Source organism: Thamnophis elegans, chromosome 2 (assembly GCF_009769535.1).
Source record: "Thamnophis elegans isolate rThaEle1 chromosome 2, rThaEle1.pri, whole genome shotgun sequence".
Taxonomy (NCBI): domain Eukaryota; kingdom Metazoa; phylum Chordata; class Lepidosauria; order Squamata; family Colubridae; genus Thamnophis; species Thamnophis elegans.
This window is the reverse complement of record NC_045542.1, coordinates 62,404,168-62,425,091: the sequence shown is the minus strand read 5'-3', so window position 1 is coordinate 62,425,091 and position 20,924 is coordinate 62,404,168. Positions and strand designations below refer to the sequence as shown.

The 20,924-nt window shown below is 40.0% G+C and overlaps 1 protein-coding gene across 1 annotated transcript in view; it reads left to right on the top strand.

Moving 5' to 3' along the window:
• The first annotated feature begins 2,502 nt into the window (after window positions 1–2,502).
• Window positions 2,503–20,924, top strand: part of LOC116503229 (testis-expressed protein 47-like) — a 28,916-nt gene continuing 10,494 nt past the window's right edge. The window contains exons 1-3 of the mRNA XM_032209488.1: window positions 2,503–2,658; window positions 10,709–10,781; window positions 11,481–11,587. Of these exons, the coding sequence (XP_032065379.1) occupies window positions 2,503–2,658; window positions 10,709–10,781; window positions 11,481–11,587 (336 nt within the window). The remainder of the gene's footprint in view (window positions 2,659–10,708; window positions 10,782–11,480; window positions 11,588–20,924) is intronic.

Below are 20,924 nucleotides of genomic sequence, written 5' to 3'. Positions count from 1 at the left end.
ATGCCCTAGAGTCATCCATATTTATTGGCATTAATGACACTCATCCCTTTAGAGTAGGGCTGTCAAGCCCGTGGGCTGGATGTGTCACACGCTCGCCAAACCGGTTTAGTGAATGTGAAACAAGTCCCTATGTGTCATGTGATGCCGCCGTGACGATGCGAGTTTCACATCCCTGCTGTAGAGTAACTTGGTTCCAAACAAATGGACAAGTGAAACTGAGAAACAGGACATCTTTGTTTTATTGGAATAATTTTTTTTGCCTACTCCTGTTGTGGCCCGCCAGTGGCCTGTGGAGCTGGCAGCAGAGTCGAACAGTGAGGAGGTTGGGGACGAACAGGCCAGTCCTGAGGGCTGAGGAAAACTCAGACAAGGGCTCTGTGTCGCAGGTAGAGAGGGAGCTAGACAGCAGCGAGGCAGAGGAACAGCTGGAGCCTGTTCCCAGTGTGTGCATGCACAGAGCTGCCAGAAGACAAGAACAATTAAAGCAGGGTCGACTTAAGAGTAAAGCCACACCTTGAAGGTGATTGGCCCCTCCCATAGGAAATAAAAGAGTGAATGGAGAGAGGGCTTTTGCCGGAAACAATAAGTTCATTTGGTCGTGTCAAGAGAGAAGAGTTCTGTTTGTAACTATAAGAGGCTCGGTGCCAAGTTATGCCTTGCACGGCATTTGGAACTAGTTATTTGGCAGCTTGCAAAACGAGATAAGGTTCGTATTTGATAAACAACCCTCTGAAAGACTTTGCTAAGCCTTATGGACTGTGAATGAAAGAAATTTACAGTCATGTAAATAAAAGGGTTTTGCCGGGACCAAGACTCCGCTTTTTGGCTTGTTAAGGAAGCTTGGGTCAGAACAACTAACTCCTAGCTGTGACTGGAGATATCTGGAGCCTTTTCCACTTTTCCACTTTGAGATGCGTGGTGCTACAACCCTGAGAGGAGTTAGCAAACACATCATTGCTAGATAAACTTGTTCCAAATCTACTCAGAATACATGGAAGTCTTGTTTCCTGTGATTTTGAAACTATCAACGACAGTGCAGCCTAAAAGGGCATTTTGCCTTTTTTCCCCCTTGCAGTCCCATTTCATTACATACTCATATTTAGCTTCCACTAGCATGCCAATAATTATTTGTGTTCTATTCCCTAACATGTATTTCTAGTCTATAAGTTTGCTAAATGAAGAAATGCCATTGGTCACTGTTAAATTACATTGTTCTTTAGAGGCTCTTGCTCTAAGCCAGTGTTTCTCAACCTTGGCAACTTGAAGATGTCTGGACTTCAACTCCCAGAATTCCCCAGCCAGCATTCACTTGACATCTTCAAGTTGCCAAGGTTGAGAAACACTGCTCTAAGCTCTGTAACCTTTGGCCATCTTTTCTAAAATATTATCGGTTTTGCATCATCTGCAGATTTGATACTATTCATTCCCCTCATATCTTAATTCAAATCCTTAATAAAAATAATTTAAGGGGCTGAATAAAAGTAGAAAAAAGGTCTATTTACTGTTTGGATGCATGTAGGAGCTTTTCCCTTGGGTTTTCCCTAGCCAGGAAGAAAAGAAGGCAAAAAGATGTGGCACGTGACTTCATTGGAGAGTCATGATCAGTGGTGGGTTTCTACCAGTTCGGACTGGTTCAACCGAACTGGTAGCGGTTTGGCAGCCTGAGTTGTTGGAACCAGCAGTCACCCAGGCCTGCCACGGCCCCGAACCGGTTCTTCGGGCGGCACCATAGGTGCCACCATCTTGTTTTTCGCTTCAATTTTTACTGCACCGTACATGCCGCAGTGTGCATCAAACATGCACACAGCACGCCCATGAGCGATCTTGCAGTAGTGCCTGTCGGAACCCACCTGTGGTCATGACTTCAGAATAACCAACATCAAAATGGTTTACAGCTACTCAAATGTCACCCTGAGCACATTGGATTTAAAATCTCCCTGCCTGCTAAATTAACTCTTACCAGAAGCCCAAACTTGGTTGGATCTATGCCAACAGTCCACATTGCATCTCTGAATAGATTACCTGAAAATCCTCCCTTCACCTTCTAACTAATTTTAATCCCTTGCCTCCTCTTAAATTTTTTATTTTTTTTATACGCACTCTTTTATATTTTAACATTTTATTGTACACCACCCAGAGTCTCATTTTGAGAGAGGTGGAGGGGTTCAGAAGTGTGCAAAGTAAATCAATGAAAGTATAACTCTCGCCTTACCTGTTTTGAACTGGTAAAACGAGAGCTGGATGTTTGTATTACATGTCAAATGTTGCCACAGCAACAGCTGCCCCATCTAGCTAAGCTAATGCCAAAAGACAATACCGTCTGAGAGCCAACTGAGCATGCCTGGTACTGCTTCTAAGCCACTAAAACCATACTTCAACAACACACTGCTTTGTATGCCCAGAACTCTGTCTGCCTCACAAATAATACAGTGGTTAATTGTGGCATTATTGTGCCATAGGCTGTTGCCTTTCAGAATCTGGTTTTGTAGAAGCCAGGTCACAATGTTGAGATTTAATGCAGGCACTTTAGCTCTGGGAAAGCACAAGAAAGGCACTGAAAAGTGGGGGAAACGGGATGAATCACCAGACGAAGAGGAGAGGACCAGTTTTCTCAACCAGCTTCTCCTGGATAGAGTCCTTCATGGCCCAGAGGATACTGTAAGTATTCTAGGGCAGGATGCTATTGCTTTACAAGGAATGGAGAAGGAGGAGTTTGTGCAACGTATTCACAGTGAAGAGGAGGGAAAATAGGAAGGATTACACATCTGCAAATTTCCCTGGATATATAGAACTGATGAGGGTTAAATCTGCATGCTTTTGAATGCAGCTATCAAAGGTAACTCCAATTTCATTAAGAATTTTGATTGTAATAGCAAAATTTAATGCAAACTAAACTTAGTGAAAATAGGAGTAAAACATGCAAAATGAAAGGAAATTTAAGAAAGAGAAAAGTATATAAACAATGTAGTAGCAATACAGTGGTGGATTCCAGATCCCGTTGCAACTGGTGTGGTGCAACGGGGCCTGGCATCTCCCACATGCACGGGCTTAGCACGCACGCACACTAGCTCCGCTGGCAGCTGGTGGGCCACAACAAGTTCAGGGTTACTCTTTCCTCATCTCTTTATAACATATAAAGGTCATACAATGCAGTGCTCAATCCATGATGGAAAATGGAGCTGCATAACAACTTCTGTCATTCTACTTTGGGAATATGAGGTTGAGGTTAGGTTCAGAGGGAACTACCATCTACTTGGATATTATAGTTCTTTCTTCACCCGTCTGCACAACAATTTTGCTTTCCAGGATACACAAAAGGTGGTGATCCCAAGTTTTAATGACATCTTTTACAGTGTATGGGCAGAAGTGAGATATATCATATTGCAGCTGTTTATTCAGAGGTTGGTAGGTAAAGAATAACATAGAAACCATTGCTAGGTCTTTATACTCCCTTACTGAAAATAACCAAGAGAAGAGTAAGCATTACCCACAGACATATGCAACTACATCTTGGGTCCTAACACAATCTTTAGAAGTAAATATGTATCTGTGACACTTTCCTGAGTATCCAGCTACCTGTTGAGGAATGGGCCACTGCATCCCAGTGCTTTGTCTGCCTTCTGTTATAGGAGTGTTTTGTAACTGGTTACAATCACCCTGGCAATTATATTGTGGTAATGCCCATAATATTGTTTCCAAAGATCCAATATTCCCACTGATCCCCAAAGCTGAGAAATCCCATACTACATTTCTCAGTGATCATGATGTTCTGGAAAATACATCATTTTGAAATGAGTATGATGCTAAACAATAGCATCATTGTTTTTAGCTTGCTATTAAATGTTTTCAGATTCCAATAATCAGTTAAATTCTGATTCAATAAAGACACTTATTTACAGCAACACAATGACCAAAATAAATGTTCAGTTAAGATAGCATCATTCTCTTCTTCAGTTGCCAAATAGTTGGAGGGCAAAGTCTGTTACATAAGGCTTCCTCCAGTCTTTAGTATTTTGATCTTGGGAATTATTCCAGCTATTGCTGTATTAATTAAAGGATATGTGAGAAGAAAAAAATATGGTAACCCATAGCCTGGACAAAGAAGCCAATAATCTGTTCAAAACTCTGGATTTCACCGGCCAATGCAGACAGCCATTGTATGTCTTATTTTTCCCCCATCCACGTTCCCATTGTTTTACAAAGTTTAACACATTCACATACACACCCCACACACCAGGATACAACACACTTATTCCTTATATAATGGTCCATACATATGATAGCCAACTCAGGAAAGGTTATAATTCTCATGCAGACCTCACTTTCATCATGTATCACTCTGACCACATTCAACTACCATTCTTCAGTGCTATAGTCAAAGAAAGTATTCCATAATCCAAGCCTATGGTACTCTCCTTATTACAGATTTTCTCTAAATCAGCAAATGTACTATAAACTTTGCCACATTTCTCAATGACCTTTTGCGCAGCAAAACATTAGTCTGTGCACTTCCTGCCTGGCATAAAGCCATACTGCACTTCCTCTTTCTACTGTTTCGATCATATCTTCCCAGCACACTTAACTCATCCTGCTAAAATTTCCACATTTCACTCTTGGCTAATTTTTTCCTTTATAAAGAGAAATGATGACAACAGTCTTCCAATCATTAGACACAAGAATAGATCTAGTTTTCACATACACTTTCACCAGATCCTACAGCTGATTCAAAAGCAAACTACATTCCTATTCTATTTTCCCAGTTGCGCCATCTATACCTGCAGTGTTACTGTTTTTCAATACTCTCATCTAAGATATGACTTCCTTTTCATCATTATATTTTTTTCTTGGACCCTACCATTTATAGCATTAATTTCCCTTACACTGTTTGACTTATCATATCACTTCCACAGAAATATTTAAAGTCTTCCTAATATTCCTTCAATTCAGTTTCACCTCTGAGATAATTTTATTTTTAATTCCATTCACTTTGCTGGAGGCTTCTTTTTTAGTTCTTTAGCCATCTCCAAATTGTTTATTTCCATCTAAATTGTTCTCCAATTTTTCTCTATTACTCTTAACTGCTCCTTGCTTATTGCAGCTATTCTTTTCTCTCTCATTCATTACTTTACTTTAAGTCTGATTTTCTACAGCATTTTAATGCATTTTTTCCTAATCTACAACCTTTTTTTTCACTTTATTGTTCCATCTAATATCATTTGTCATGCTTTCCATTAGTTTAACTCCACACACACCTCTGGCACTCTATAACATCTTTTGAGTCTCTTCCAAGCAGTTTCCAAATTCTCTTTTTTCGCATTTTCCATTCCTGTGTCATTGAGAGTTTAATCTATCTTTTAATACTTTCCTACACAGACATATTTTCTCTCCTTGCAGTTGTTCTACCTCCAATTTAGATACTTTCATTTATTTATTTTATGCTATGTTCACTCCTCCCAAAAACAGATACTTTCCTGAGTATATTAAAAAGTGTTTCTTTCCATATGCAGAATCTCTCATCTTCATCCTTGTATCTTTCACTAATTTTCTTAATATTCATAATAAACAATCGTTCATGGCTCCTAACAGCTTCCCAACATTGATATCACAACAGAGTTGGTATTCAGCAGGTTCTGACCAGTTCTGGAGAACCGATAGCAGAAATTTTGAGTAGTTCAGAGAACCGGTAAATACCACCTCTGACTGGCCCCACCCCCATCTATTCTCTGCCTCCCGAGTATCCTTCCCCTGGCACACCCACCAAGCCATGCTCACCAAGTCAGGCCATGCCCAACAAGCCACACCCACAGAACTGGTAGTAACAATTTTTGAATCCCACTGTATCACATCCATATTAACTGTTGCACAATTTCCTCCATATTTGTTCATAGCCCTTCTACCATTACTATTTATTAGAATGTAGCATGCAACTATCAACATCCTTTGAATTCCTACTTTGTACATTGTCACAACTATCTAGAATGCTTTCCAACATTTATATCAACTCCTTCATTCATAACTAAACCTACATCTTCACTTCCTTGCATGTATTCATCACCTCCTCTGCTCAGGATCAGACCATCTCCATTCACGTCTATTACCGAATGTTTTTTCCCCTTTCTTGGATTACATATACACAACATATCTATTTTTTTCTTTCATTTCATTGTGAATTCCTGTTTTTGCTACCTATTCCATTCCATTCCAAGTCACAACCTTCCATTTGCCATGGCCATCACCATGTGGGTCCATAGATACTGATCTGTGTTGCTTATGACTTTAGTAACCTAACTACCTTTAATAAGTAGCTTTAATAATACCCCTGCCACTTGGAACATGCTCTGCTAATAGTAAAGCAGTGGTGGGTTGCAGGCGGTATGCCCCGGGCATACCAGAGCCTGCCCAGAGCACTGGGTACCGTTCCAGTACGGTGCTCCAGATGGCCCACCCGCCCGCCCAAGTTCCTTATTTTTCCTTTAAAACCTTTAGTGCTTCCATGCACGCGCATGGTGTGTACAGCACCTGTGCGATTCTCTGCCGAGCAGCTGGAGTGTCATGGAGGCTGGCGGAGGCGTCGCTGGAAGGTACGATGCAAGTGGGCGTTGCGTGTGTGTGCATTCACACCGCACACGTTCATGTGGAAGATTCCGGGCCCCGTTGCAACTGTACCGGTTGCAATGGGATCCGGAATCCACCACTGTAGTAAAGACAGTGTCCATGGATCGTGATGGACTTTGTTCAGTATACTACAAGGGCAACAAAGCCTAGTTTTACCCCAGGTATACTTAGATCCAGTGCAAACTAAGTTCTCTGCTTTGGAGACTACCTTGCAAGCCAAGATATTGTTGCTGTCTTCCTACCAACAACGAGGTTTTTGAAGTAAACCAACACATAATGCACTTCCCTTTATCATCATGTTTACTTATATAAATAACTCTAGACATTAAATGGGGCCAGTAGGCTGTCATAACAAAATATAAATGATGATACTCATAATTTAGAGATTTGTTTGAAACACTTATTTGCTTGAAAAATCAAAAGACGAAAGGAAGCAGGGGACTGATATACATTAGAGGAGCTTTTAGGAAATCCATTTCAATTCTCTTATGTTTTTTTTTTGTAAATGTTCTTTGAATGGGTAGCTATATTCAATTGCAGCCCTCTTTTTGTGTGTCAACTTTCCAAATATCTCTTATCAGTTGGAAAAGGTTGCTTATCCTTGCCCTGAACCAATGGAATCAACATCTTTGTCATTCAGTATTAGGGATCATAATACATACATAGAATCTTATCTATTCTTATTTGAGAGCAAGCTATCATAACATCCTTAGTAAACATGGATAGGATTGGTGAAATTCTTTAAATTAAAAAAAATGGCATGTTTGATAAATGTTTTTAATTTCATACTCTTTTTATAGTATAATTCCTGTACCAAAGGTGGGTTGCTCCTGGTTTGGCCCGGATCAAGCGAACTGGTAGTGGTGGTGGCAGCAGGAGGCTCCGCCCACCCAGCCGGGTACTTCTGTGCATGCGTGCATGAGCGAACCGGTAGTAAAAAAACAACAACCCACCACTGTCCCATACCTATACATCAAATACTGTCAAGGTAGAAAGGATTTGATCTTGGCAAGCTCTGTTTTAATGGCAGGAGACAACATAAGAAAAAGGGTTTCCTACTTCATGTCCTTTCAGCCAGCCCCTGCATGAACAATGAGCTAAAATGTTTCTTTATGGTTAGACATATAAGAAGACAGGATGTCTAGCACAACACATATTTTCTTTTCTTTCAGAGAAGGAGCTCAAGTACGATATGCATATTACATCTTCTTTAGAGAAGAAATGAGCATTAATTATCACAAGGTATAAAGCAGGGCTTTTGTCAAATGAAGGATCAGAGAAACATTCAGAGCAGACTTCTTTCCAAACAAATGAGCTTCTTGCTGTTTTATTTATTTTAGCTAGAAAACATGATAAGGAAAACAAATACATTTATTCTTGTCATAGGTTCAAAAATGCAATTTGTCAAGAATTATCCCTATCATTTGACAGAGTATGGCAGTTGCCAAGCAATGGGAAAATATCTGAATATATACAGTCAGCTATTTTCCACACATATTTTACTCACTGGCTATATTGAGCCATTTTTCTGGGCATGTAGAATACATTGAACCACAAACAAACCCAAAGACCTGGGTTTGAACAGTTGCAATAAGCTTAAAAAACAAAAGGCAATCAAACCTTTGTATTAAAGATCTTTAATTGACCAAGTAAACATGTTTTCTGAACATGGCTCTACCTACCGTTCCTTTTGCACCATCCTATTATTCAAAATTGTATTGGATTGCTGAAGTATGATTTAAAATAAAATTTTATCTTCAACATTTGTGTGTCCACCCATCTTCCGGATCAGTGTTTCTCAACCATGACAACTTTCAGCTGTGTGGACTTCAATTCCTAATATTGCCAAAGTTGAGAAACACTGTTTTGGACAGTTTTTTTACGTGAAATGAGAGGCATCAGCCTGATCTTTACTTCAGGCTGGCCTTTTTTGAGCTAATGCTGCAAAACCAAAAAAAGCTTCACAATAAAATTTGTTAAGATATTTTACCAACCCCATTTTGCAGCCATAATGTGTTTAAATGGGTAAGATTGTATTCTCCCCTGCGTGAAAAGCTACATGGCTGACATAATTATTTTTCATTTCATTATTTTAAACATTTGTGTGTCCACTCATCTTAAAAAAAAAACAACTCTGGGCAGCTTACAACAACAATATTGATCTCCTGTCAGCCTCACTCTTTACCTGTAGCAATATCACCAAGTACCCAAGGATTGAGGGCTTGCAATTATTATCCTTATCTATAACCAAGGAAAATGGGTGATCCCATCAATTACAGACTGATCAATCTCCTCAACCCAATCAGCACATTAAGACACCCATAATGGAAACTCCAGGATGGCTGGAACAAGAAAACATACTTGCAGAAGAGGAACCCAGATTTAGATTTCAAAGCATCTCTTGATTTTATACCTTGAGCTAAGCTGTGGGAAAAACTGGAGGCCTTTCTGACTGACTGATATTCATCTAATATGTATGCTTCATTGAGGGACATCACTCAAAATATGATGCATCCCTCATCTCATCTATGGACCTGGAACAGAAGAAGGTGTAAAGCATTAAGGAAGGTTGCATATTAGCCCCAGTCCCATTCAACTTCTATATAAACGTCAGTGGCCCATCTCCTTGACACAAACTTTCATTCCCCAGAATTAGCTGGAAGATACATCTCTGTTTTATTCAATGCAGATGATGCAGCAATACTCTCCTATTGGCATTAAAAGAGCACTGAGAACACTAACATGACATTGCAAGGAAGACCAGCTAGAAATCATCAGAAAACCAAAATCATGGCATTTGGCAAAAGACCCAAGAAATCCTGGGAGATAGAGGGCAGATGACTGAGAAGGTCTCCTGAGTCACATATCTGGGAGTAGACTTCTTCCAACAATAGGAAACCCCATGGGATCTACATTGCTAAAAACAAACAGAGAAGCTAATCTGCCATCCTTAGATTCCTCAAAACAAGGGTGGCCACTGCATTCCTGCAGCACTCCTCCAATATTCAAAGTCAAGCCAAAGCACAATTTCTCTGTGCAGCCCAGCTGGGCCAATTTTGCTGACCGATTTAGAATTAGTCAGGTCCAAATTTCTAATATCAGCTCTTCAATGTATCTCTAATGCTCCTCTGAGACTAGAGACAAGCCTCATGGAAATAGGGGCTAGACATGACCAAACTCAACTACTGGCTCAGACTAGCCTCCTCCCAGGCTTTGCCCCACCAATTGTGAGGGATGATTTTCAGTCCATATGAAAAAAGATAACTAAATTTTCATCCTTGGGCTTCTCCCCAGGTCTTCTATTCATCAAGGGATACAATCAAGTCAAAGCACTTATTAACAGCATGTAGCATACACAGAACTTCAATTAGACTTAACTAGGTCCCCAACCTTTATCACCACTGAGCACAACAGACATTCTGCCTCCCCCAATAGCATACTTAACTAGCTTTGAAATTCCTAACCAACCTGAGGGCTTTTACACTGGCATAGTCATGCCCTTTCCTCAGCTGTCCTTGAAGGCCAACATAGGAAAGGTGTGTGTGAGAGAGAGAGACAATGCCCCTGTGGCTTTGGACAAGCAGAAACAACAGAACATGCACTTCTCTAGTGTCTGTAGTACATTTATAGTAGTCTCATCACACCATTATTGCATAAATATTCAGGGTGCACAGGACAATTTTACACTTCCCTGCTGTTTTCAGACATCAACCTTCCTATAACATATAATGTTGCCAGGTTGTGCACAGCAGTGCTTAAAATCCATCAGAAACAACTTGCGCTATAAACCTGTTTTAATGAGCACGTAGCTTGTTATTTTAGAGTGATTTGTATCGTTATGGATTTAGTTTGCCACGCGTCTTTACACACCCATCCATTGTTCCTAGCCTTGCTTTCAGATTTGGATTGTTGTTTTTATATTTCTTATGTTTTGATATGTCATTTTTAATTCTGATTTATCTTTTATGCTTTTCAATTCTTTATATCCCTTTTGCTGGTCTTTGGCTATAATAACGGTTTGATTTGATTGATATATTCTGTCAATAATATTTTTTTAAAAAAAAAACAGGTTCCTTTTTTCTCTGTCCTTTAGAAATCCCTCCTCCACAGGCTGATCTTTCTGGCTAAGATCTCACCAGACCTGGCTGATAAAAGATATTTGGCCGGTAAGTAAAAATTTTGAAATCGTCATCAGAAAGTTTTAGAATGGAATGGGTTGGTTTAATAAATACACCCTGAGCTTCTGAAAGCCAGCAGCTGACTTGAAAGGTCCTTCAAATACACAAAATGCACCCAAACTCTTTGGATGAGTGGAGAGCAGTGTAGGGCAGAGGAAGTTTCCAACAAATAGCCCCAGGAGCAATTTTTTTCCCTGCAGAATGTGGACTCCTAGCTCAGACCTTGTTTTGTTTAGTTATATCTCACCTTTAATATTTTTTATAAATAAGTCAGGATAGCAAGCATACCTAATTCTCTTCCGTCCTTCTATTTTCTCCACAACAACCCTGTGAGAGAAGTTGGGCTGAGGGAGATCACCTTGCTGGATTTCATGGCTAAGGTGGGACTAGAATTCACACTTTCCTAATGTTTAGCCTGGAGCCTCAACCACCACATTGAAATGGAACCTAAATTAATCAGCTGATGATCAGATATCTTCTGTCTTTAAAAATGCAGCAACTTCTGAGATGTTTCTTGATTTTTTTTGTTGCTGCTTGTGTTTTTGCACCCTCCTCCTCCTTGCTGTTTTTAAAAGTAAACACTAAGTTTTGTGTGGATAAAGGGGACAGAAGCCTGTGATGTTATAGCATCGCCAAGCAGCCCCATTATTTTGTGAAGGAATTTGTGCTTGCCTCATTTCTCCTCAGAGTACTGGGAACAACTGTTTCTGAATTTGCAACGCCAGTATTGTCAGGGAGTAGGGGTCACCGGCCTCTTGCTTCTCTACCCTACCTACGTTATACACATACTAGAGGTAAGCTCACATGTCTCTCTCTCTCTCTCTCTCTCTCTCTCTGTTTATATATCTCTGTATGCGTAAAATAAGCAAAAATGCGATGTTTCCAACATGAGAATTTTGTGGGAATGCCATTCACGTTCATGAACAGTTTGAGCATCCATTTATAGCTTTTTCAATACTCCCTTTTATCTCCACTATTATTCAAGAAGCCATTCTTATTCAAGATGGTGTCATTGAGCTTTCTTGCAGTGAGAACATCTAAGCTGGAGTAATGAATAGGAAACGTTTCAAGTGAAACTAGCAACTGCTTCCATTTTTCCTCTGCAGATAAATGCCACATAGACTGTGAGAGAAACCTTGAAGAATAGAAAGAACAGTCTTGAAGACAATGCTCACATAAGAGAAATCTGAGTCCAAAGCAAGAATATAATTTGAGAAAGAGTCTCAGACTTGACCCTATTTAGCTTTCTTGAAAATAAAGGCAGGAAGAGAAGAAGTGTGTCAGGGTTTCTTGCAAAAATCAAATCCAGAAAGCACACACAGATAACTGATTCAGCTGGATTCATTAGCTTCTTTTTATACATAATAACAGATGAATAAATTTACAATACCAACAGTGGATTCTCCAACATGGCAGTAGTTACAGGCAAAGCACAGGGAGAGGAGAGATTGGTTTCAGTTCAGAGTTTAGAGCTTAATACAGACAAGACCAGACTAGTTTATGTTTCCTTTTGCACAGATTCAAAGTTACATAGGTAAGCCACACCCAGGCTCCGAGCCCTCTGGCATGGCTCTCTGTCACCAAATAGTTCCCATTGGCTGACCCAGTTGCCATGCCTCTCCATTGGCTGACCTTGTTACCATGTCCTATTCCAGTGAGGTCCCAATGGCTGACCTGTTGCTTTGTACTTTTCCAGTTCATGAATATTCTGACAAAGTATATATAGATTCTGCCACTGTAATCTTATAATAAAAGTAGTTTTAGCAATCATAACTTTGACCCTTTGGTTAAATGTCTGTGGAGATTCTCAATCATCTAAGTCATGGTTGTCCCAAAGATTCTTTTTCCAAAAGGTAATTGGACTTCCTTGGGATTTTTCTTTGATAATGTTTCATTTCTCATTCAAGAAGCTTCTTGAGTGAGAAGCAAAATGTTTTCAAAGAAAAAAAATCCAGTTGCCCTTGGGAAAAGCACCTTTGGGAACCCTTGGTTAGGACTACCTTAAAGACCGTCAGTCCTAGATTAGTTATTCCTAAGGAACTTAAACTGGTAGGAGAAAACTGACTTGCAACTAGCTTTCCAGGGTCTGCACAAATGAGTACATATTTACCTACACTTGTTCATGTTCATTGCACAGAGATTGAATATACTGTTTCTCAAGATTTCAGAACAAGAACCTCTACCCACAAAATCAGATACAATAATAGTGTCTTCTGCCTGAAAGGATTGCTGAATACAGTCCTCAATTTATGACCATAATTGAGCCCAAAATTGCTGTTGCTAGGTGAGATGGTTGTTAAGTGAAATTTGCTCCATTTTACAACCTTTCCTGCCATAGTTGTTAAGTGAATCACTTAAGTTTTTAAGTTAGTGATATGATTGTAAAGTGAATCTGGCTTCACCATTGACTTTGCTTATCAGAAAATCGCAAAAGATGACTCACCTCCACCCCAGGATATGGCAACTGTCATAAATATGAGTCAGTTGCCAAGAGGTTGCATTTTGATCACGTGACCATGGGGATACTACAATGGTCGTAAGTGTGAAAAATGGTCATATCTCACTTGTTCCAGTGCCGTTGTAACTTTGAATGGCCATTGAATGAAGTGTTGTAATTCGAGCACTACCTGCAAGTGGAAGTAAACCTGGAATTATCGCAGCATGTAAAATATTTATCCCGCTCTTCTTATTTACATCTTTAGGGGGGTAAACTAAGTCACAGCTATTTTATCACACAGCACTACCTGGAGTCTAACCTCTTGTAGTTTAGTGCCAAGAGAAATTGTTCCTGTTTAATTAAAACATGAAAACCTGTATGCTAGAACAAGTTGCTAGAAAACATTTGGTGAGGCAGAGGAAAAATGACCTTCTTATTAAAAGCAAAAATAGAAAAGGAAAAAAAAACCCAGGGAAAGCTGTTGTTGCTTATCCCATTAAGTCCAGCTAGTTATAGTCTAGATGAGAAAAAGAAAAATATTCCCTCCACCCGTCTGCTTGGGTGCCTGCTTTACTACCTAGAAAAACAGCTTCCTTGTAAGATTAAATTTCCGACAGCCTACTCCCAACAGAAGTCATCTGCTGAAAACTGCCCTAGATCTCAGGACCTGGTGTTTAAGAGCAAAGCTGTGATGGGGCTGCATCATGACCAAGGAGTAATTTCAAGGAAGATTGCCTCTCTGGGACTACCTTAGGCAGGTCTTGGAGAATATAACATCTTTGAGAAAATCAATTACTATGCATCATTCCATGGTGCGTTTTAGAATGGCGGCTATAACAGACTTTTACAGGTGTAGAGGGCTGGTTAAAATGATCTCACCCTCAAGACCCTGATTGATTTGTGGAATAATGGAGGCGATCCGTTTACACTGTGACTTCCAAGCATTTCTTTCTTTGCAATTAGTCCCTTGGTTTACTGTGGAAACTGAGAGTAACGAAGCAGGCAGGGTATCAGTGAAACAAAATGGAGAAATTGTCAGGATAGATCAGAGCGAGCCCAATTGAAGGCTCATTTGGAGACCTACTTCAGAGCATTGGTAATAGAAAGAGTGCTTATTTCTCTGACATCAATGTATCCACACTGAACAGCCAACATTCTTATATACTGTGAGGCATCAAGATGTGAGAAGAAGTGAGAATCTGGAACAATGGGTGGCTCATCATAAACCATTCTTTGCAGAGAAACTTGACTAGATTGAGTTTGATTTATAATTCAGTGCTGCACAAATCCTAGAGATGTAATTCATTAACTATCTACTATTTTGAACTGTTTTCAGTTGGCAGACAATATGTGTGGAGAGATGAGGATTATTACCTACTTTCTTGCACCTTGTGTTTTCTCGTGACCCGTCAAATGCGCGTCCGACAAATGCGCACCGATGAAACCGCGCCAACGAAACCACGCACACCATCAACAAACAATATCGTGGGACGCAAAAACAACATTATAAAGGGTTAGGGTTAGGGTTATAATGTTTTCGCGTCTCATTATGTTGTTTGTTGATGGCGGGCGCGGTTTCGTCGGCGCGGTTTTGTCGGTGCGCATTTGTCGAGCGTGCATTTGTCGGTGAACTGTGTTTTCTAAGTTGCAAATGAAAATTTCTAAATCTCAAATGGGAACTGATCAATAGTCCTTATTGGGGGGGGGCAATAGAGAGGGCTCTGTGTGCCAACTTTGGCACGCGTGCCATAGGTTCACCATCACAGCTATAGAAGGTAGTGATAAACACGTGATTGACCCAGGAAATATAAATGTATATGTTAGCCTCATTCAATTTCTGGAAAGGTAGATGACTGTAATCTCAGGGGGTTGTAATCCCCTGAATTGATACTATGTATCTGGACTGAATTGCTTTCACCTAGGAGGAGAGGGGACTACAAAACTACTTAACTATTATTCCACGGGTGTCAAACTCGCGGCGTCATGTAACGTTGCTGCCACCTGATGTTTCATGACCTTTTTTCCTTTGTGGAGCCTGGTTGGGTGTGGCCTGTGCATGACGCATCTGGCCTGTGGACCGCCAGTTTGACACCCCTGATAATTCTACTCTATCTTAATAAAGAGACCTATCCCAGAACCTAGATGTAGCAATGCTAACTCTTCTGGCCCTCTTTTAATTCTTCCGTCCATAATTCCAGAAACCTTCAGAGTAGCAGTTTGCAGTTTTTTAGTTGTTCCTAGTGTACTGAGGTGGTGCTGAGATGTATGTGTGTGTATATCTATATAATACTTAAACTGTTGATCCAGAGCTGCCCTACATAGTTCTTGTTTCTCATGCTGTTCAACACGCATTTGTCTGAAGGCACAGGGGGAACCATTCAGAACTTGGAAGTGGGGTGTCATGAGCAAATTATTCTTTGTTTACTTAGAAGAGTGCAACAAGTACATTAATCTTGAAGGTTGCTTAACTTCACTAATGGCCTGGATGAAGGGAAACAAGCTGAAATTAAAAACAGGCAAAATGGAGGCTCTCTTGGTGAATAGGCAATTGGCTGTAGAAGAATAAGGTTCAACCTCTTTAATAAAAATTCATCCTTTCCCTGAAATAACAAATCTTCTGCCTGGGTGTATTCCTTGGTTCTCAGCTGACACATTGAATTCACTGGACCCCATTATTGGATGCTTTTTCCACAATTTTGGTTAGAATGCTAGCTTTGATTGCCCTGAAGCCACTATCTAAGTTTCGGTTACATTCCATCTTGCCTATGGCTGTATATGCTTCAGAGCTAATTTGTTTGGAAAGAAGTTCTGCAAGTTGCAGCTGATGTAAAATGCAATGGCTACCCTATTATGATGTGTGCAAGATACAGGGTTCAGATGAATGGTATGTGCCAGAGTGCATCACTAAATGTCTATGGAGATTCTCAGTCATCCAGTTCATGGTTGTCCCAAAGATGCTTTTTTTCAAGAGGCAGCTGGATTTTCTGATTTTTCTTTGAAGATGTTTCGCTTATCACCCAAGAAGCTTCTTCAACACTGTAAACACCAGAGTTACAAGTCAGGTATTGTTTTTATGCCTCAACCCCTAAAGAGCGCTTTTCCTGTTAGGAACTCAGTTGGTCTTTAAATCTGAAGAAGAGGTTCGTGTTTCTGGGATGCAGAAGAGAGTCTCTCAGGTTGCTGAAGTGCTATGGAATGTATTCGCCTGGCAGCTGCATTTAGCCCTAAAATAAGTGAAGATTGCTAATGATTCAGAGGTCAAAAGGGCAATTCCCTTCCCACACACTTTGACTATGCCTATTTTTGAAGTAAAGGATGGACATCTTTAAACAGGCAGGGAATAATAATAAGAAAAATGACCCTCTTTTTGGCACTTACAGATTTTTGAGGTGTGAAAGGAAAGATAATGTAGTAGCTTACATTCCTTTCTTTGTGATAGAGATAGTTCATTTAACTGGCAAAGGCTGGAAAGAGATTTGTTCCCATGCAAGATTGAAATTTTTCAAAAATGGGCTGCTTTGCTTTGACATGGATGCCAAATGGACCCTATTGCTCTTCCTAAATATCAGATTGTGTTACAAGAGCCCGCTGGGTTCTGTTTTTGGAGCGGTGAAGGTTTGTCTCTGGTTCATGTTCTTTCTTTGTCTCTCCATATTCTGGAAATATGGAGGAAATATGGAGGAATGCTGCTATTTGATCACCTGGTATGTATTTTCTGTAATTTAAAGAAGAGTTCTGAAGGCGATTGGTTGAACTTTCTGATCTCTGATGACGACTGGGCTTTAAAGTCTCCAGATATTCTCGTGAGATTCTAATTTTCTTTTGAATGAATTGGGCTAAAGCCTTTTATTTGTACAGTTGCTTTTTCATTTTTTGAAGCTTTTGTCCCAGCTTACAATTTACATATATCTCACTCTTCTACCTCATTTTCAAACATTTGAAAAGTCACATTGGATGGATTGTAAATGAGGCCTTTTAAAAATGCCTTTTAGTAGCAAACAACTTGCTCTCCAAATAACCTCTTTTTTAGTAAATTAAGTGATATTGTTTAAACGTTGTCTGCTTTCATGATCAACTTAATCACAGGAGGCAAATAAAAGAGCAAAAATCAGTGATATTTGCAATGAAGAGAGTATCTTGGGAACAGTGCTTTTATTCCACAGGTAGTCCTCAGATTACAACCATTTGTTCAGGGACCATTCAAAGTTATGGCTGAATGACTGGGACTTATGACTGGTCCTCAGAACTCCAGCTGTCACAGCATCCCCTTAGTCATGCATTTGAAATGGGTGCTCGCTGCCCATCTCACAAATATGATGTTGCAGTGAGTTGTAGTTGCAATTGTGATTTCTAACATAACCAGCTACCCATAAACAAAGTCATTGAAGAAACTGATCAGAAGTTGCTCCCAGTCCTGCCACTTTTTCAGGTGCTCTGTAGCACCTTGTGGGTCGATGACAATTCACCGCAGCCAACTCATCATGGCCAACTTGCCACGGCCAACTCATTGCAGGACAACTAATGGAACAAGAGTTATACTAATATCAAACAAATGGTGGAAAAGAATAATTAAAGAAAGGATGAAAAAGGAGGGACAAAATGAAATGTGAATGACAAAAATTAAAAGAACTTTTTATTTATTTTAAATAATTAAATCGAATTGTTAAATTGTCCAACAGTGAGTTGTCCCATAGTGAGTTGGTCATGGCCAGTAGTCCTATAATGAATTGGTCATGGTGAGTTGTCCTGTAGTGAGTTGGTTGCGCTAGTTGGCCACAACAAGTTGTCCCATTCCATAACCTGCTTGCCTGGGACTCCTGTTCTTCCTGCTTAATAACCTGGGCAGTCCTGGGGTTATGATGGCAAGTCACAAAGATCGTGGAGATTGCTATCACTAAGCAATGCAGCCATGTGACATGCTGCATTATGACCACATTGCTTAGTGGTGGAAATTCTGTCCAAATTGCCATTGTAACATTATCTGTATAACTGGAAGCTAATGAAAAAAGTCAGAGACAGTTTTACAAACTGAGTTAAAAATTGTCTGTTTACCAGTGTCTATCAATTCTGCAAAGAATTTATATCAGCTCTTGTTGACAACTGATAGGATTGAATGCTGAATGTTTTAACTAGACTTTAGACATAGAGTGTTGTACACATGTAAATGACTATAAAACAATTGAATCCCCAGCTTTGAGGTACCATTAATGGTCTGAACAGATTAGCTGCTTAAATACTGTACATACAAATTGTTTAGATGAAAATATACCCATTTGTCTAAAGTGCATTAGAAAACAGACACTCCATTTAGCAAATCTGCAGTCAGGTCATGTCTTAGCTTTACTCTGTATGTAAGAAGCATTTTCTAATTTTGCAGGGTGGTTAGAGATCATTTTGTTGAGGATTCCATATTGATTACTTTTCCTAACCTAAAAGAAAGATGATGTGTTAGAAACAAATAGATGCCCTTATGACAAATGAATCTGAGAAAAAAATGTCTCTGTAATAGATACTGAATACACACTCACTCTATGAAAATAAGTTACATTATTTCTTCATGGTTATTTCATGCTTTTTTTTCCCTTTCCCTTTTCCCACTATTGGGAAACTGTTGGATTTTGGAAACTTTGCTGAATAACCTGTCTTCTAACCTCAAGAATGTTTGTGGACAATCTAACATCGATAAAACATATACCATAGCTAATATATTATATTTAATTTCCTAGCTAAAAATTATTTGAACTACATTTCCATATTTCGTCTCTGGGTCTTCTTACAAACTTCAAAATCTGAGCAGAAACTGATTTTATTGCTGTGATTTCTTTACAATGGCAGACTCAGTTTGGATCTTTTAACAAGTCATGTTTTTGGACTTGTTTATAATACTGTTGTTGCGCTACATGAGAACAGAAAGAATCTGGCATATTTCTGATTTTAATTAACATTCATTTCTGATATTAATTCATTTGAAAAGCTTATCTCATTAGTGTCTGAACGCATCTTCATTTTTGAATAAAGGAACTTGATCACGGAGATGGTTTTTTAACCCTAAGTCTCTCTCATCAATATAAGCCACTAGTGGATATCCGTGCTTCATGATGAAACTATGTGATCAGGCTATGCAGGAGAAATTCAATTCACAATCTATTGGCTCAGTGGTTGAAACACATAAGGGAGTATCATAATGGCGGGATTCACATTTTTTTACTACCGGTTCTGTGTACGTGGCTTGGTGGATATGGCAGGAAAAGGATACTGTAAAATATCCATTCCCTTCCGACTCCAGGGGAAGGTTACTGCAAAATCCTCATTCCTTCCTGATCAGCTGGGACTCAGGAGGCAGAGAATCAGGGGTGGGTTTCTCGCCCCGTTCCAACCGGTTCGGTTGGAACGGGGCCGGCGGCATCCTCGTGCACGCGCGCAGCGCACGCATGCGTACTAGCGTCTGTGCGATGCTCCAGCTGCTCCTGGAGGATCGCGCAGGCGCTGTATGCATCCTGCGCATGCGTGGAAGTGCAGAACTCGTCAAAACCGGGTAAGGAACGCGGGCAGGTGGGTGGGCCCTTCGCCGTTCCCGGAAGTTACTTACTTCCAGGTTCGTCGACCAACCTGTTCGCCGGGACCGCCGCGAACCGGTTGAACCCCCCCCCCTGCAGAGAATAGATGTGGGCAAGGCCAGTCAGAGGTGGTATTTACTGGTTCTCTGAACTAATCAAAATTTCTGGTTCTCCAGAACTGGTCAGAACCTGCTGAATACCACCTCTGGAATATCGCTCCCACTGTCTTGAGTTCAGAAGCAGTTCCATAGGTGTAAGGCATAGACATTTTGGTAGGGTACCAACATTTACTACTGTAAGGAGCCCCAGACCGCTCCTAAGTAAAGGAGTGGAACATCTGCCAGTTTGAACTGATGTAATGGAATGTGAGGCAACTGGCAGTTGGAACAGAGTTCGCTTAGTGACGGTCAGTGATTGAAACACATAAGGGAATATTGCTCCCACCGCCTTGAGTCAGGAAGCAGTTCCATAGGTGGAAGGCGTAGACATTTTGGTGCGGTACCGACATTTAGTACTGTAAGGAGCCCCAGATCGCTCCTGAGTGAAGGAGTGGAACGTCTGCCAGTTTGAACTGAGGTAACTGAATGTAAGGCAACTGACAGTTGGAACAGAGTTCTTTTCAGAAGGGGAGAGGGAGTAGAATATGTAGCTCCTTAGCATCAGAGCATGTTAATATAAGACAACTGGCAGTTGGAACAAAGTTCTTTTCAAGTGAGGAGAGGGAGTAGAACTCCTTAGTATCGGAGCATATTAATTACTGTATAAGAAATACTAATGATCTGATGGTCATTTGAAAAAAACCTTTTTTAGTGAGCACCTAGAAGCCAAGAGGAACATATGTGCCAAATTTCAAGTTTGTAGGCTTTACTGTTCTGGAGATTTTGTGATGAGTGAGTGGTATTTGGCTTTTATTTATATAGATTATGAGCAATATAAAACTATCAAACATTGAACCCAGAACTATGATTAAGAAAGGAAATTCTACTGTATTTTGCTATGTGAAAATAACAACAAAATAGGAAGGAAGAAAATATTTTTTTTTGCACCTGTTATTATGGACGCAATATAATTATTGCAGTTGACTGGAGCAAGTTAGGAGTGGTTAAAAAGTTAATTTTCAGGTTGTAGGAAATATAA